Source organism: Mustelus asterias, chromosome 15 (genome assembly GCF_964213995.1).
Source record: "Mustelus asterias chromosome 15, sMusAst1.hap1.1, whole genome shotgun sequence".
NCBI lineage: Eukaryota > Metazoa > Chordata > Chondrichthyes > Carcharhiniformes > Triakidae > Mustelus > Mustelus asterias.
In genome coordinates, this window is record NC_135815.1 from 79,609,342 (window position 1) to 79,628,959 (window position 19,618).

At 42.4% G+C, this 19,618-nt stretch overlaps 1 protein-coding gene across 1 annotated transcript in view; it reads right to left on the reverse strand.

Moving 5' to 3' along the window:
- pygb (phosphorylase, glycogen; brain) overlaps positions 1-19,618 on the reverse strand; it is a 91,645-nt gene that overhangs the window by 54,340 nt on the left and 17,687 nt on the right. The window contains exons 2-6 of the mRNA XM_078230211.1: positions 18,140-18,241; positions 12,669-12,747; positions 8,528-8,631; positions 5,998-6,129; positions 4,468-4,579 (exon numbers count right to left, since the gene is read on the reverse strand). Of these exons, the coding sequence (XP_078086337.1) occupies positions 4,468-4,579; positions 5,998-6,129; positions 8,528-8,631; positions 12,669-12,747; positions 18,140-18,241 (529 nt within the window). The remainder of the gene's footprint in view (positions 1-4,467; positions 4,580-5,997; positions 6,130-8,527; positions 8,632-12,668; positions 12,748-18,139; positions 18,242-19,618) is intronic.

A 19,618-nucleotide genomic window follows, 5' to 3' on the forward strand; every position in this document is an offset into this window, starting at 1 on the left:
ATCAACAGTTCATCTGATCGACCCCCACCTCCTCTATTTCAATCAACTCCAGCATTTACGTTCCTGCTCCTGTGGCCTTCACTGACCAATTCACCTCGCAACTGAAAGTCAGTCCATCGATTAGGACGACATCCAAGCCAATTCATGGACACCATAGTGTGGGGCAAATCCCTAAGCACAGGTTCCCCGTGGCTTTCTGACCAAGCCACTCCCTGCAAGTCAGGCAAGAAAGAATTCCTCCGAACAGTCATTTGAGAATATCCCACTCGCTCCTTGCACGGGAACCTCAGATAGCTCCAACAGTCTACAGCAGGCCGCCACATTTTACATAAAGCACCTCATACACAAGCATTCCCTCTCCTATACACATCATAAATTCATCCTCAGACACCATAGTAGGTGTCTGAGGATTTGTTAATGCTGGTTGAATAGATTTGAGGGGGTTTCATCACATAACCATCTACCCTACCAACCATGCTACTGCATAGGCCACACAAGATCTCCAACCCACAGCTACTGGAAGACAAACAGACTCCCCCTTTGAAAAATAATTCATGGGATGTGGGTGTTGCTGGCTGAGTCAACATTTATCGTCCTTGAATTGAGTGGCCTGCTAGGCCTTTTTAAGAGACAACCACATTGATCTGGTTGACATGCAAGGCAGACTAGGTAAGGATGATAGATTTCCTTCCCTAAAGGGCATTAGTGAATCATAATCTGCCGTGGTGGGTCTCTGGATTATTAGCCCAGTAACAGTACCACTCTGATACCACCTCCCTGATGATTCTTAACTGCAAGTCAACCAGCCATTAACTAGTCCCATTTCACAGAGGGTGGTGGGCGAGTGGAATCGGCTGCCGTCAGTGGTGGTGGAGACAAACTCAATAGGGTCTTTTAAGAGACTCCTGGATGAGTACATGGGACGTAATAGGATGGAGGGTTATAGGTAGGCCTAAAAGGTAGGGATATGTTCGGCACAACTTGTGGGGCCGAAGGGCCTGTTTTGTGCTGTAGTTTTTCCATGTTTATTTATAATTAATAGGCAAAAATATTCAAGCAAATAAAAAACAACAGTTATTTGATGTGCTCTGATTTGTTTTCCAGAGTTCCTTGTACCAATGTTCAAGAGAATCAAAGACAACCCTGGAGGGTGGGCAAAGCTAGCTATAGGTGTTGCAAAAGCAGCACATGACAACGGATGAACCACACACAGGAGAATCTTCGCACCTATATTGTTGACATGTACTGAGCGATGGACTCCAGAAATGGCACAACAGAAGTACACTCTAGAAGCAACACATGGGCTCGGAATAAAACTCAGCTTCACTGGTGTTTTAGGTTGAAAATTATTTAAAGACGACTACCTTTCAATCATTGGAATATTTTGCTGACTGGAGTACTATGTACCAACTCTACACGCCTTCAGGAGGGAGCCAGACATGACTAGGACACAGATTAAATCATGGAGAAGGTAAGTGGTTGCATAGATAGCATTTGATCCCTGCGATTTCCTGGACCAGATTTGATCACCTGAAGAGGGTGGAAGGGAATTTTTCACAGGCCAGGACATCACATGGCTGCAGGTAGCAAGCATCTAGTCATGATGTGCCAGCACTCATGGGACAAGATTAGTGTGATCAGATAGTCTTTTCCAGACCATCAATTTTAGCCACATGCAATTCCTGTTAGGGATAGTAAATTAAAAATGACTGGCCAGCCTGCAAGATTAGCATCACCGAATAGTCTCTCTGCAAATCTCTGATTAAAAACGGAGGAGCTGTCCATCAAAACTGCATGTTAACCAGCTCATGAGCATTGCAAGGACTCCTGTTTAGAAAAATAACTCCCAAACTGCTGGGATATCCATTGGTGCAATACAGCTAACACCACAGTCAGATACTGGGTCTTTCGATCAGCATTCATAAAACATACTAACTAAATGGATTCTGACCCAGGGAAATGTTTCAGATGTATGCTACAGTGACCTGCATTTAAGAATAACGGGGATGGGAGGGAGAGAAGAAATCATGCATGACATTAGTTTCCCTCCCTTGCACACAAAGTGGGGTAAAAGAAACAAACCCTTTCACTGTTCCATCTGCAGTTTGACCAAGTGTCACTTAAATCATCCAAAACTAGAGAGACAGATGAATAGAGGCTTTGCTGCAAGTTGGCAGATTCAGCCATATACAAATGAAAGAAAAAGACTGCAAATGATTTGCTGTTATTGTCTCTTTGTAGCTGGAGGTGGTATTTGTACTTTAAGAACTGGGCCAACTGCTACTCCAACCCCCTCCTCCCCTCCGTTCACATTTTTCATCGCTCTCCAAAAATACAAGTTTACCATTCAAACAAGGGAAAACCAATACTGTCACCTATAATTTATTATACTTCGTTATTGTTCAGAAGGGGAGGAGGAAAAATAAAAACACTTATACAAAGCTGGAGAGGCATGAAATGGAGTCCTGATTGTTGCAAACAGTTAGGAATTCAATTAACATGGAAACAAGCCTCCTTTCATTTAACTATGCAAGGCAAAAAAGTCCACCTAATAGCAAATAACAGTGAACAAGTTCCCCAGAAAATGAGTACAGGCATTAAAAGTAATCTCTCATTTTGCAAATACCTAAGAGGCCCACACCAATAGGATCTTTTAAATGTTCAAATGGATTCAAAGGTTGTCTTAAATAATATTAATTTGACTATGTTTTAAGATGTATCACGCTGTTTAATTGTTCTGTCAACATTTTTGAACAAATTAGATACATTGGGTGGGATTTTATGGCCTCACTCAAGCGAGACTGGAAATTCCCATCCGAGGTCAACAGACATTTCCGTTGTCCGTCCCTCACCCGCTCCGGTTCAGTGGCGGGTGAGGTGGTAAAATTCCGGCAATCATGTTAAAAGGTCAACATGAAAGTTTGGCAAATCTTGTTAAAAGCAAAATCTGTGGCATTTTAGCATGATTTAATCAGAATGTCTACGTGTTTTAATGTAAAAATGATTTATCCGACTTCCTCAATACATATGCAAAATTGTTAATCAAAATTGTACTTATTTTAAAATATTTAAAATTATATGAATCATTTCAAGTAAATCCAATTTAATCCTTTGTTCCAATGCCTTTTCACTTTTGCAACCTGATTTACCCAGTTTTGCGTTGCAGTGAGTGGATGATGAGCCCACACCTGCCTGCCAATTTCACTTGTGCTATACAGTGCAACTGGGACTCTGTAGCTGATGCTGAGAGGGAATTCTTCCTCCTAAATGAAATCTTTGCCAAGGGTTTCATGGTAGGTAGGTGGATTGATTGAAAAGCGAGCACCATTGCCATCACTACCACCAATGGAAAAATCCAGCCCCTTCAGTCCTGAGCACAGATTCATGTTTGATAGGTCACTAAGATCATCTCTTTGCTCTGGACCATTGTTTGCTTAAGACCCAACCACACCCAAGGCTGCTGAAAACTTTGCTCATGAACAAATAACTTCTCAAGAATCAAAGGCACCAAAGTTTCTTCCCTGGCCTTCCCCATCTGTGCACTTTGCAGCTTCAGATATCCCAGAACTCTGTGTAGAAGGGGACAGTGGTTACTAAGTACCCCCATATTTAATTACACCACCACCTGGGAGCTTCTCTCCAAACCACTCACCATCCTGATTTGGAAATATATCGCTGTTCATTCACTGTTGCTGGGGCAAAATCCTTGAAACTGCTCCCTAACAGCACTGTGGGTGTACTTACACTACATGGAATGCAGTGGTTCAAGGCAGCAGCTCACCATCACCTTCTGAAGGGCAATAAACGCTGGCCTAATCAGCAACACCCACATCCCACAAATGAATAAAACATGAAATGACGAGATAATCTGTCAGGAGTAATGTTGGTTGAGGAATAAAGATTGTTCAGAACACATGAAAACTCCCTTGCTGTTACCTTGTAATAATGCTATGCTCTTTTTCACATCCACCCGAGAGGGTAGATGGAACTTCAGTTTAATCTGTCATCTGTAAAATGAAACCTCCCAACAATACAGCACTCTCAGTACTGCACAGAAACTGTCAGCCTAGATTTTGTACTCTGGACTGAGTTTTGAACCCACAATTTTTTGACTCAGACAAGAGCACTACTGCAGCTTGTCTTTTCCAACCAGTTTCCTCAATTCCTCTTTTTAATATCTCTCTGCATCTGTTCCATCATTGGGGCTGGATTCCTCAGCCATTCAAACCACCTGCATAGAACATTTCTTCAAAAATCTCCTACAGACATCTCCAAAACCATGGCTATGATCTCAACTCTCACATCCCCTCAATACCTGCTCAGATACATTCTTTCACACAAGGACCACTAAATATGTACATGATGGAAACCACAAGCCAATCATTGTTGAATACATAGTCATATTAGCTTGTACTGATACCAGGAACAAGGTTTTCACAACTGCAGAGAAGTTTTCTGACAACTTACAGTCTTTCAGGTTGAAGTCGTTGGGAGCCTTGGCAGACCACAGCCTCATGGTGTTGACGGTGTTGTTCCTAAATCCCGGCACTGGAGTGTCATAGGGCATGGCAAGGACAACCTGTTTTCATTAACACAGGGTCATTATTTGACACAGAACTCCTCACCAGCAGCAAAGATGCAATACTTTCCTTTGGAACAAGGGTAGCTGATTCAGCCCTTTGAATTTGCTCTGCCTTTCAATGAGATCATGGCTGATTTGCCTCTTACCCGTTATCCTCTATTGCTCTATATTTCTTCATTCCCGTACCTAACAAAAACCTATTGATTTCAACTGTGAAATTCAATTGCCTCTTAGCATCTATAGCCTTTTGGGGCAAAGAATTCCAGATTTTGTGTCTCGCAAATTACTCCTCAATCTTCTGAACTCAAAGCGAATTTAAGTAATACCTGCAACCTCAACTTGCAATTTAACCATTTACATCTCATGATTCATGATTGTGACATATCTGCATCGTCACTCTGCAAAGCTAATATATCCTCTTCCCCTTCAGACTTCCAATGTTTAGTTACCTACGCATGATATGAACGTCCAAGTTGCTAGCACTACCGTCTTTTTCTGGCAAGAGCTGACTGTTTTCCCTCTTTAGATCCCAAAATGTTATACCATAGAATGGGATGCTATAGATTTGTGGGAATGAAATTCATTTTCTGATCTTGATGGAAAGCATCTTGCTTTGTCTCATCAATTTCTCTGGTGGCACATAAAGATCAGCCATAACACAAAAGTATGAGCACAAACTGATATCTTACCATTTCATGCCACTCTCTCCCACACCAATACATTGCCTTCCCTCTCCTTGCCAGAAACCATCTTAAAAGAAGAACCTACCCAAAAAGTGCAGTGGATGCAGGTTCCATAGTCATTTTCAAAAGGGAAAAGTAATTGAAAAGGAAAATTTGCTAAATTATGGGGAGGGAAACAGGCAAATTGGGACTAATTGGATAGCTATTTCAGAGAACTGACATTGGAATGATAAGCTTTTCTGTGCTGTTTTTTACACAGAGGGTGGTGGGGGCCTGGAATGCGCTGCCAAGTAGGGTGGTGGGGGCCTGGAATGCGCTGCCAAGTAGGGTGGTGGAGGCAGGCACGCTGACATCGTTTAAGACTTACCTGGATAGTCACATGAGCAGCCTGAGAATGGAGGGATACAAACAATTGGTCTAGTTGGACCAAGGAGCGGCACAGGCTTGGAGGGCCGAAGGGCCTGTTTCCTGTGCTGTACTGTTCTTTGTTGTTCTTTGTTTAATTCTATGAATACTTTTTTCTCAGTTTTTCCACAAAAAAAAAAGGTAGCGACTATCCGGAACACTTTCCTCAAGAAAGCTATAAAGGCTCGAGGAACTGATGAAATGAACGATTGTTGTTCCGGACAGAAAATTCCTAGGGGTTGGTATAGTCAGTAGCTTCGATGGTGTGACTGAAACCTATGGCTCTCCCCTAAAAATCCTACACGTTGCAGGTTAAGCGGTACACACCTGAGTATCGACCCATTTGGAGCCTTCTGCGGTATGCTCAACCCGCCCATAGAAATGAACAGGGAGCATGTATTCCGGCCGTGCCTTTTCCCAAGGGTTACCATAGCGCAGCCAATCATCAGCTTCTTCCACCTTTAAATGAATAAAGTAAATAAAACAACAAACAAATTAATGGAATGCAACAGTTGCAATTTATCTCCTGCGGATTTGTTTTGTTTTCTAAAGGCCTGCAATTTGAGAGATTAGAAAAAAGATCAAATGGAATGTAATATAAAAACAGTGCAAATTTTAATTTTTTGTGACAAATCTAAGGGCTCAAAATTGTAGCTTACAAAGGTAATGACACACAAACAGATCACTTGGCTCAACCAGTGCCACCATTTCTGCTCTACTGGAGCCTCTCCTAACCTTTCCTCTACTAAATCTATTATAACCTCACATTCTCTTCTCCCTCAGATGTTTGTCTAGCTACCCCTTAAGTGCATCTATACCAGTGCTTCCCAAACTTCTTCCCACTGTAACTCAATTTTAATGCTTGAAAATTAGTGCAACTCCAGACTGAAAACAAAGAGTTGGCGGCATAAAGACAGTTGTTGATGGGTCCAGAATGTGGGCATTCAAGAGTTATTCATTAAGCAGAAGAGGCCACAGCTCACAATTTTATTGTGCCACACACATCACCTTGACCAGCCTTACACTTGGGACTGCTCTCTGCCTTAAGGAAAGCAGTGATAAAAAGTTCATGCTGCAGTGCAGGAATTTGGGATTTCAGTCCCCTCTGCGCATATTATTTGTCTGGAATTCTCTGGTGGGGGACAGATGGTCTCCCTGGTAAATGGCGAAAATGGTCAAAGATTTGTAGCAAAATCATCATGGATACCTACTGTTTTGCAGGCCCTACTGGAAGAAACAGAAGGGCCTCAGAACCCATTTCATTCGGCCACGTCCACCAGACCAAGGCAAGAAACAAAAATCACATACATGCATGTAAAGGGACTAGCATCTAAATTGGATAACGACTGAAATCAGACGCAGGGCTTGTAATGTCAGATCAACCCATTCATTGCCATGCAGGTAGGACTTTGTTTCTACGAATACTGTGCTGTGGAAGAATCAATGACGACTTGCTAATTGTACATTAATTGTTTCTAAATGTAAACTGTCATCAAAAGCTACATTGGTACTGAGTGAAAGAGATTGCTTTTTGTACCTAACTACATTATCTGTCTGCAGGAGCCCTTGAAACATTTTGGACCTCCACATTTCCTACTTTTCCCAATCTAAATGATACTCCTTTCATCTTAAATGGATGACCACTTAGCCTGCATTGAAATCCACCTGCCATAGTTAATCTCCCTTAATCTACCAATCTCTAATTTTATGCTCTTACACAACTTACTACATTAATCAATTTTCTGTAATTGGCAAACTTAGATATATAGTTCTCTATTTTGTGATCCAAGCTAAAATTAATAACTATACAGAGATCCTCTTGGGACACTACTGATCTTGTCTTTCCAATTAAAGTACATATCCATTAACCACACTCTGTCTTTAATCACCTGAACCATCTCAATGATTTTCTTCAATTCCAAGAGCTTTAATTTTGCAGACTGGCTTGCAGACAGCCAATGTTAATTGTAGATGTTAGGTTTTAATTGCATTCAGGTGCACATAGAAACAGAATGAAATAAGTATTTCTGTTTGGAAGCGCACCATACAGAGTAGGTGGAATTTTCCCAAAATTGCAGAGTGCTGGATCAGGTGAGAAAAGCTGTGTGAAACCCACTGGTTTCTCCTCCCACCCACCTCTTCCCCCAGTAAACATCAGGGTGACCACCCTCCTTCCCCCAGCAAGCACCAGAGCACCCCCTCTCCCATAGTCTCTCTCCTTGCCTGCAAACCCCCCTCCCCCTCCCCAAAAATCATCCATTCCCCTCACCCTATAAGGGAATTCTCCAATGGGGAAACAGAGCTTGCCTCAGACACTGCCAGGTTGGCACAGCCATGTCTCTCACCACTCAGGGGGAATACTTACCTCTGAACCCCCAGCCTGGTCTTCATGACCAGTTTTTGTTTTCAAAAATCAGCAATGATTCCTGGAAGCAACAGCATGAAGCTGTATGATGTTATTATAATCCATTTAAATTGATAGAAACCAGGTTCAGGCCCAGATTACGTTGCTAGTGGGGTGGGGCACACGGCAGATCTCAAACGGAGACCACGCTGACATAAATCCTGTTATAGCCCTCGAGTGTTAGCGGCCATGACGGGATTTTCACCCGTAGTGAACCTGCCCTGAGAATCTCACCCAGTGTGTTTCTCTGTATATTAAAGCTTATAAGCGCACACAGATTAGGCTCCAATGTTCTATCTTTCACCAGCTGGCTACCTGAGTTCTACAGTCAACTGAGTCGGTTTTGTTGGCAGATAGCTGTATGTGAAGTGGTCCAACAGCAATAACAAATACACTTATTTTTGACTCTTTTGATCAACAGATTAGGGAATTTAATCATTTCAGCAAACTCACCTGCCAGCCATTAAGAATCTTCTGATTAAAAATACCAAATTCATAGCGAATTCCATAGCCATATGCTGCCAAACCCAGGCTGGCCAATGAATCAAGGAAACAGGCTAAATACAAGAATACAAACAATGAGCAAAAGTGCTAGCATTGGTTTATTGGTACATTCACTTTTCAATGTTAGATCACCATATTACAAATGAGAGGGTAAAGCTCCACTGTGTGGCATTGATTTTTGCAATGCAACTTGGCTGAAATTGGTGAACCCAGCACAAAAAGTTCAAAGTTGGGCGGCACGGTGGTTAGCGCTGCTGCCTCACAGCTCCAGGGACCCGGGTTCGATTCCTGGCTTGGGTCACAGTCTGTGTAGAGTTTGCACATTCTCCCCATGTCTGCATGGATTTCCTTTGGGTGCTCCGGTTTCCTCCCACAGTCCAAAGATGTGCAGGTTAGGTTGATTGGCCATGCTAAATTGCCCCGTAGTAGTCTGTGATGTGTAGGTTAGAGGGATTAGTGGGGTAAATGTGTGGGGTTTAGGGGATAGGGCATGTGGTAGGATTGTTGTCTGTGCAGACTCGATGGGCCGATTGGCCTTCTTCTGCACTGTAGGGTTTCTATGATCGATGAATTTAAAATGCAAGTTACACCCAATGCAAATTAAGTTTGCATGGTCTTTTGAGCTAGTTTTTAAAAAAATATTGTGCGGGATGTTGACCCCACCCACAAAACTAGCCATATCCCCAGCTCGAATTAATCACTATTGCACAATTCTGTCAATTACATCTGTTGTGCGCCTTAGAGGAGGCGTTTAAAATAAGCATATTTTTAGCCAGAAAGAACAACAGCTAAATTCATAAAATGTTAAATAAAATTTAAAAACTGACAACTGTGTGCCAAAAAGGCTAAAATTGTTCAGTAAGTTTAAGTTATTTAAATTCAGGTTACTCATGGACTAGACCTACTTGGCGTAGAAATTCACCTATGGCTCACAAAATGGGCGATAGTGGATCAGCCATATTTTATACATAGAGGGTGGAATTTTCAGCTTGCAGGATTTTCCACTCCCACTGAAGTCATTGGACTTTTGAAAGGCTTGACGCATTTTCCAGCACCGCTCCCTCCGTTACGGGGCCATAAAATTCAGCCCAAGTGTTGATTTTTGGTTCCATTGCAGTTAATTACAGCAGCTTCTGCAGATAAAAGATGTCCAATCCAACACCTCCTATTTTGTGCCACTGCTTTAGACAAATTTCTACTCCCTTATTTCTAGTGATAGATCCACTTCCAGCTGTAATCATTAAACTGCACCAGGCAATCATTTCCTGGTTGGCAGGATGTGATGAGTGGTGTGCCATGGAATTGGTGCTGGGACCTCAATTCTTTACAATTTACATAAATTTTGATGAAGGGACCAATGTATGGTTGCTAAATTTGCTGATGACACAAAGATAGGTAGAAAAGTAAGCTCTGAAAAGCACATACGAAAGCTATAAAAGGACATGCATAGGTTAAATGAGTGGGCAAATAGAGTATAATGTGGGAAAATATGAAAGTGTCCATTTTGGCAGGAAGAATAAAGAAGCAAATTATCTAAATGGTGAGAGATTGTGGAACTCTGACGCACATGGATCGGAGTGTCCTAGTGCATGAATTGCTAAAGGTTAGTTGGCAAGAGTAGCAAGTAATTGGCAAAGACTTATTACAACAGGAATGGCATACAACAGTAGGGAGATTATGCTTCAGTTATACAGGTCATTGGAAAGACCACATCTGGAGTTCGATATACAATAATGGCCTCATTTTAAAAAATATATAAATGCATTGGCAGCAGTGCAGAAGGGTTACTAGATTAATACCTAGAATGTATGGGTTGTCTAATAAAGAAAGGCTGTGCTTGTATCCGTTGGGAATTTGGAGGAGCAAAAGACGACTTGATTGAAACATACAAGATCCTGAGGGGTCTTGACAGGATGGATATGGAAAAAATGTTTCTTTTTGAGGGAGAATCTCGAACTAGAGGGTCACTATAAGAAAAATAAAGGGCCATATGTTTAAGACAGATGAGGGAAATTTTCTCTGAGGGCTGAGAGAATGGTCTTCCTCAAAAGGTGGTTGAGGCAGAGTCTTTGAATGTCTTTAAAGCATTCGCTAGTCTTCATAAGCAAGGGGGTGAAAGGTTATCAGGGGTGGGCAGGAATACGGGGCTGAGGTTAAAATTAGATCAGCCATGATCTTTTGGAATGATGGAGCAGGCTGAAGGTGCCAAGTGGCCTGTCCCTAATTTGTATGTACTACTCAAATACATCACATTTTATAATACAAGCAAATGAAAATTTATACTCTAAAACACTGCCTGGTTGCACTGCTTCATGAAAGATTTTTTGTCCAGCAACAAAAAATTAGTTTGGGGAGAAGTTTCAACTACAATCTCATTATGGAAAACTGGCAAACTTCGGAGAGAAACTGCAACAAAGTGGAAACTGTACCCCAAGGTGTCAGCTCCAGCTCGCTACAAAGTGCTCTGGCACTTGAGTCAGAAAATCAGCCACGATCATATTGAATGGGAGGGCAGGCTCGAAGGACTGAATGGTCTACTCCCGTTCCTATTTCATATATTCTTATGGGTGCAAGCCCCACTCTACTGGAGTATAAAATCAAAGCTGATACTCCCAGTGCATTACTAAGAAAGTGTTCCTGTGCCAGGAGATGCCATTTTCCTGATGAGATATTTAACCAAGACTAGGTTTGACATGTCAGGTGAACATAAAAGATTCCAGGACATGATTTTGAGGAAAAGCAGTCAAGTTCTCTCCAATATTCACTATTTATTCATCCTTGAACAAAAATCACAAACAAAATTATCACGTTGCTGTTTGTGGAAGCATACTGTGAAAATTAGCCACTACCTTTCCTACATCACACCAGTGACTATGCTTCAAAGCTATTTCTTGGCTGTGAAGCATTTTGGGATATGCAGATGCCACTGAAAGCATTTTCCAAATGCAAAACTTTCCTTCTGAATACAATGGTGCATTTACATGATTTGTTCCTTTGCTAGTCATTAAAAGGAAACAGGATAAAAATAAAGACCAAATGTAATTAGCAAGTGTCAATTAATTATTTTTATGGCAAGATGCCCTTTGAATGAGGTAGCGCTGTATTGAGTGCGCCACACTGGTGGAGGAACCAAAAGAGAAAATGCTGGAAAATCTCAGCAAGTCTGGCAGCATCTGTAAGGAGAGAAGAGCTGATGTTTCAAGTCCAGATGACCCTTTGTCAAAGTTGAGTTCATTGGTGGAGGAACCAATATTTTCAAATGAGACATTAAAATGAGGCTCCATCTGCCCTTTCAGATGGAGGCAAGAAATTCTACAGCACTATTTCGAAGAAAAGCAGGAGATCTCCTGGAGTTCTAGTCCAATATTTATCCCTCAACAAACATCTAAACTGTTCCCCCCTCCACCCCACCCTCAAATGATCTAGTAATTTATCCCTTTGCAGTTGTGGGGCTTTACATGAAAATTAGCTACTAACCAAAAGTGCTTTGGCGAACTAAAGGATGCGAAAGACACACAATAATTTCTTCCTGTACTTTCTTCCAACAATGTATCAGGATAACTGCAAAAAAAAAATGGCTGCTGCCCAGTTGCCCCAATCAACAGTTAGAAGAGGAGATGCAAAAGAAAGGCCCATTTCAGAGCCATTACGAAGCTTACTCCACATTTAAACCACTCTCGTTTGCCCCTTGGGATCCAGACTTGTACACATTGCTGCCAACTGGAAGGGGGATGGGAGGTAGACATATTGGCAACAAGTCATTCAATCCCAGATCTCCCACAGTGAGTTACAGTATTAAGACAAACCCCTCAATGGGTTTGAACATAGCTCCCAGAAAGTTTATCTACATAAATGTGAGGGGAGAGCAGAGAAAGGCACAAAATTCAAATAAGTATCAGTCCAAGTCTCATGACACCAGGTTAAAGTCCAACAGGCTTATTTGGTAGCATGAGCTTTCGGAACTTCCTTCATCCTTCATCAGGCGAGTGGCATCTCCACATCATAAACCAAACTTACACTTTGTTTTGTGTGTGCACAAAGCAAGGGTGGAAATAAATCTTATGGATTATCAAATGAGAATTTTGACTACCTGCCAATCTTCCAAGACCTCCGTTGCCAAGTCCGGCGTCTTCTTCAATTTCTTCCAGTTCTTCAATATCTAAACCCAGCTAGAAGTTGGGAGGAATGAAAGTTTTACCAAATAAGAATTAAACATTTAATCTCTGCTAATATATCCTGCTCACAGAAAAGCAAAATACTGCAGATGCTGTAAATCTGAAATAAAAACAGAAAATGTTGGAAATACGTAATAGGTCAGGCAGCATCTATGATGACCCTTCATCAGAACTACTCCAGGTGGTTTTACTTCTATTCCCCTTTTTCTGTTCACTTCGAATTACAATTGGTTCAAGGGTAAAAGTGATCTGACTTGCCTTCTCTGTCCAAAGTTTTACCAGAATACTGCGTAGAAACAATTTTGCTACTACAGCTCAAAATTATATTGTGCATTTTGCTATTTCTCTAATTCGTAGAATGTTACAACTTCTTAAAGCAGCGGCGCTAGCTATTTGGTCTCATGCTGGCCTAGCTAGCGATGACCACATATGGAAATAAATGCCTGTGTCAGCACTTTGATGGGGCAATTTGATAGACGTGTTCAAAATTATGAAGTTTGAATAGAATACATGTGGTGAAATTGTTTTCACTGTTGGGGAGGCCTGGGGAGGGATGGTCAGTAACCACAGGGTGCAGATCTAATAGAATTGGAAAAAGAACCAAGGTGGAGATAATGCAGTACGTTTTTTTTTAAAATTGGGAATGTGCTAACAGAAAGAGGGTGGAAGCTGATTCAATAGTTACTTACAAAGGAAACTGAATGTGTACCTGGAAAGAAGAAATGTGCAGCACAATGGAGAAAAAGCAGAGGAAGTAGGAATAATTGGATAACTCTTTCAGGAGGGATGGCCCAAATGTCGTCCTCCTGTTCTATACAATTCAATTGGAGATGCAGTCTCTCCATCCATTAGCTAAAATGACTGCTCTTGGCTAGTGAAACTGTGCGCTGAATGCCAATGTCCTAGATGTTGAATAAATCAATACAACTTCCTAAGTAATGAGCATATGGTGCAGCAATAAAATCCTCTTTGGGTTGAAGTAGTGTGCTCATTGCTGCTTGGAAACTGCGCTTAGCAAGAAAATATTAAAGAATGCTGAAGCACATTACTGCAGGCTGCAATGAAGTATAAAACAGAAAGACAATTACCACCTGTGCAGTTGCAGATTGCCAGTACATTCATTGTTTCATTTATAGGTTTCAAAATGGGATTTTTATAGCACTGCAGTCAGAAGGAGCTAAAATCAATGTCAGGTTTTGGTATTTGCTTCAACACAATTTTTAAAGTTGTACAGTAATTTTATTAAGTCACTAGCAGAAACATATACCTATAAGCAGAATGGAAAATATTCAGCTCCGATGTTAATGTAATCCACCTTGCAAGAACAGTGACTTGCCTTCCATACATTTAAGCTCATAGTCAAGCTTGCCGACCTGCACTGGCTCCTGGTCCAGTTAGAAATGGGCTGAAAACCTCAGATTTTGGCTGAGATTCTCTGGTGCCGCTGAAAATGAATGGCGTTTTGCCTGGAACGGCAAATTCTCTTTTCACTTGTAGCGGGGCAGCTACATATATGAGATTGAAGAATCCCACCCCGATTTTAAAATTCATATAGAACATAGAACATAGAACATTACAGCGCAGAACAGGCCCTTCGGCCCACGATGTTGCACCGACCAGTTAAAAAAAAAAACTGTGACCCTCCAACCTAAACCAATTTCTTTTCGTCCATGAACCTATCTACGGATCTCTTAAACGCCCCCAAACTAGGCGCATTTACAACTGATGCTGGCAGGGCATTCCAATCCCTCACCACCCTCTGGGTAAAGAACCTACCCCTGACATCGGTTCTATAACTACCCCCCCTCAATTTAAAGCCATGCCCCCTCGTGCTGGATTTCTCCATCAGAGGAAAAAGGCTATCACTATCCACCCTATCTAAACCTCTAATCATCTTATATGTTTCAATAAGATCCCCTCTTAGCCGCCGCCTTTCCAGCGAAAACAATCCCAAATCCCTCAGCCTCTCCTCATAGGATCTCCCCTCCATACCAGGCAACATCCTGGTAAACCTCCTCTGCACCCTCTCCAAAGCCTCCACATCCTTCCTGTAATGTGGGGACCAGAACTGCACACAGTACTCCAAGTGCGGCCGCACCAGAGTTGTGTACAGTTGCAACATAACGCTACGACTCCTAAATTCAATCCCCCTACCAATAAACGCCAAGACACCATATGCCTTCTTAACAACCTTATCTACTTGATTCCCAACTTTCAGGGATCTATGCACACATACACCTAGATCCCTCTGCTCCTCCACACTATTCAAAGTCCTCCCGTTAGCCCTATACTCAACACATCTGTTATTCCTACCAAAGTGAATTACCTCACACTTCTCCGCATTAAACTCCATCCGCCACCTCTCGGCCCAACTTTGCAACCTGTCTAAGTCTTCCTGCAAACTACGACACCCTTCCTCACTGTCTACCACACCACCGACTTTGGTGTCATCAGCAAATTTGCTAATCCACCCAACTATACCCTCATCCAGATCATTAATAAATATTACAAACAGCAGTGGCCCCAAAACAGATCCCTGAGGTACACCACTTGTAACCGCACTCCATGATGAATATTTACTATCAACCACCACCCTCTGTTTCCTATCCGCTAGCCAATTCCTGATCCAATTTCCTAGATCACCCCCAATCCCATACATCTGCATTTTCTGCAGAAGCCTACCATGGTGAACCTTATCAAACGCCTTACTAAAATCCATATATACCACGTCCACTGCCTTGCCCCCATCCACCTCCTTGGTCACTTTCTCAAAAAACTCAATAAGGTTAGTAAGGCACGACCTACCTGCCACAAAACCATGCTGACTATCACCTATCAATTCATTACTCTCCAAATAACTATAAATCCTATCCCTTATAATTTTTTCCAACATCTTGCCGACAACAGAAGTGAGACTCACCGGTCTATAATTCCCGGGGAAGTCTCTGTTCCCCTTCTTAAACAATGGGACAACATTCGCTAACCTCCAATCTTCTGGTACTATACCAGAGGCCAACGACGACCTGAAGATCAGAGCCAGAGGCTCTGCAATCACTTCTCTTGCCTCCCAGAGAATCCTTGGATAAATCCCATCCGGACCAGGGGATTTATCTATTTTCAGACCCTCCAGAATATCCTGCACATCCTCCTTATCAACTGTAATACTGTCTATTCTACTCCCTTGCAACCCAGTGTCCTCCTCAGCTATATTCATGTCCCCTTGCGTGAACACCGAAGAGAAATATTGGTTCAATGCTTCACCAATCTCCTCCGGTTCCACACATAACTTCCCTCTGCCATCTATAACTGGCCCTAAACTTGCCCTAACCAACCTTCTGTTCTTGACATACCTATAGAACGCCTTAGGATTCTCTCTAACCCTATCCGCCAAAGTCTTCTCATGTCCCCTTTTAGCCCTTCTAAGCTCGCTCTTCAACTCCCTCTTAGCCAATCTAAAGCTTTCTAGTGCACTACCCGAGTGCTCACGTCTCATCCGAACATAAGCCTCCTTTTTCTTTTTAACCAACAAAATATGGAGGGCGCGATTCTCCCATCCCGCTGCAATCGAGCTGGCCAGCAAACTGTAGGCTGACAGTGTGAGGCCACTGCGCATGCGCAGAGGCCCACTGATTTCAGCCTCTCCGACGTGAATAGGCCCCACCCCCTGAAATTTAATGATATTCACGCTGGCAGCCTCTGCAGTGCATAGAGTGTGGGAGATTATAGTGCGAGCTTCCACTGAAAAGACCAGTGTGAATTACTCCAGTTTTCTCGCAAATTCGGCATTTAGAATTGTTTTGGGAGAATCGTCCCCTTTCTTTCATTCTCTTTCTCCTCCCTTTCTCAGCAAGCACCTTGAGCCCTACAAACCTCTGAGAACTCAGAGTTCCTCTGACTTGGAAACTTGTGCATCTCCCACTTCCTTCCTCCAACATTCTCAATCATCTATGTCCTTAGTTCAAGATTTCTCTCCTTGAACTTTTCCACCTCTCTTCCTTCAAGATGTTTCTCAAAACCGACTTCCTTGAACAAGTGTTTGGTCAACTGTCCTAATAGCTCCTTCTCTGGCTGTGTCACATTTTGTCTGATTTACACTCCTGCAAAGTGGCCTGGGGTGTTTTACTATATTAAAGGCAAACCATCAAGGCAAGACGTTATTAACAGAAAGCATCTCAGTCACTTCACAGAAGCAAAACAGATCCTGAGCAGATGACCACCAATAGTACGGTGGGAGCAAATAAAGGAGTTTTGAGGAGGTTTTTAAAGATCATAGGTAGAATCCCTACAGTTCAGGAGAGGCAATTTGGTTCATTGATTCTGCACTGACTCTCTGACAGTATCTTACACAGGCCCTCTCCCCTGACTTATCCCCGTAATCTACCTAACCTGCACAACTTTGGACTGTGGGAGGATACTGGAGCACACAGGCATGGGAGAACGTGCAGACTCCACAGACAGTCACACAAGGTCGGAATTGAACCCAGGTCCCTGGAGCTGTGAGACAACAGTGCGAACCACTGTGTCACCCCAGAAGGTAGGGAGGGGAGTAGCAAAGGAGGAAGTTTTCAGAAAGGGATTTCCAGAGAGTTAGGCCAAGATGGCTGAAAAAACTTAGGATAGCTCTCAGATGGATGGGATACATAGGAGGACAGAAAGGGTAAAGGTTGGGGAGAGGAAGAAATTAGAGGAAGCTGTGATGAAGACTTGCAAATTGAAAATGAGAATTTCCAGTTCAATATACTGGGAGCAAGGAGCATCGAGAAAATAGGAGACCCTGAGGGGGCTTTTAAGGAGTGAAGTCAGGAAGCCATAAACTTGAAATCGAGACAATATTGCAGACATGAAATTAAATAGTTGTATCAGTGTGTGAAGCTCAGCTCAAACGTTGAACGGAAGAAACAATTAAGAAATAGAAAGTTTTTAAATAATCAAATAGATGGGGGGGGGGGATAAAGAATGGAGAGAAAAAAATCACAATCAAACGAAAGACATGATCCTCTTATAGCTGCTCCCTCACAAATAAATAACAGAATAGACTCATTTTAAAACGAGAGATTTTGTCCCTGTTCACAGTTGGTCAGTTTGAATGTATGTAGAATGTGATAAGACCTTGGCCGAAGCAGTGGAATTAAAAACCATATGACAATATGAAAATTAAACAACACTGAAAAGAAAAATTACAGCACCATTACCCTTCACTATATAATCCTAAAGTAGCTCGAATATGCCTCACCTTAACTAATAATAGGTTCCTATAATTCCACATTGGCTTATCACATCTATGCATCAAACTGCTGAATATGAACGAGGTAATATTATGCTGCAGTCCAGACTAGGTAACAGAATACTACGATCCAGCCAATGGCACTGCTGTCAGACACCATACCTGATACATGGCCTCATCACTGGCATTCTCCAGCCCCAGGTTCACCATAGTGTTCTGCAAGGTTCGGCCCATGTAGAACTCCAGAGACAGGTAGTAGATACGCTGCAAAAACACAGGAGGGAAAAAAGAATTTACTATAGCAATGAAGAAAAGTTACATTTATATTGCACCTTTGTGACCTCAGGGCACCTCAAAACAAAAGAAGAACCGTACAGTACAGGAACAGGCCCTCGGGCCCTCCAAGCTGGTGCCGATCACGATGTCTGCCTAAACTAAAATCGTATGCACTTAGAGTCCATATCCTTCCATTCCCATCCTATTCATGTATTCATCTAGATGCCCCTTAAATGCCGCTATCGTACCTGCTCCCACCCCCTCCCCTGGCACTGCGTTCCAGACATTCACCACCCTCTTGTGTAAAAAAAACTTGCCTCTCACAACTCCTCTAAACTTCTCCCCCACGCACTTTAGAATTTCACTTTTCTACCCTAGAAAAGAGCATCTGACTATCCACTCTGTCCATGCCACTCAATCTTGTAGACTCCCATCTGGTCGCCCCTCAATCGCCGTTGTTCCAGTGAGAAGAAACCGGATTTATCCAACCTCTCCTAATATCTAATACCCTCCAGACCAGGCAACATCCTCTTCTGTACCCTCTCCAAAGCATCCACATCCTTCTGGTAGTGTGGCGATCAGAATTGTACACAATATTCCAAATGAGGCCTAACTAAGGTTCTGTACACTTTACATTGAATGAAGAACTTTAGAAGTGTTTGTCACATGTGGCAGTTAGTTTGTGCATGAGAAAGCCCCAAGAACAGCAGTGAGATAACAGCAAGATAATCAGAGTCAGAGGTTTACAGCATGGAAACAGGCCCTTCGGTCCAACTTGTTCATGCCGCCCTTATTTTTTTTTTTGAAACCCCTAAACTAATCCCAATTGCCCACATTTGGCCCATATCCCTCTATACCCATCATACCCAAGTAACTATCTAAATGCTTTTTAAAAGATAAAATTGTACCCGCCTCTACTACCACCTCTGACAGCTTGTTCCAGACACTCACCACCCTGTGAAAAAAATTGCCCCTCTGGACACTTTTGTACCTCTCCCCTTAAACCTATGCCCTCTAGTTTTAGACTCCCCTACCTTTGGGAAAAGATATTGACTATCTACCTTGTCTATGCCCCTCATTATTTTATAGACCTCTAAGGTCACCCCTCAGCCTCCTACGCTCCAGAGAAAAAAGTCCCAGTCTATTCAGTCTTTCCTTATAACTCAATCCATCAAGTCCCGGTAGCATCCTAGTAAATCTTTTCTGCACTCTTTCTAGTTTAATATCCTTTCTATAACAGGGTGACCAGAATTGCACACAGTATTCCAAGTGTGGCCTTACCAATGTCTTGTACAACTTCAACAAGACGTCCCAACTCCTGTATTCATTATTCTGACCAATGAAACCAAGCATGCCAAATGCCTT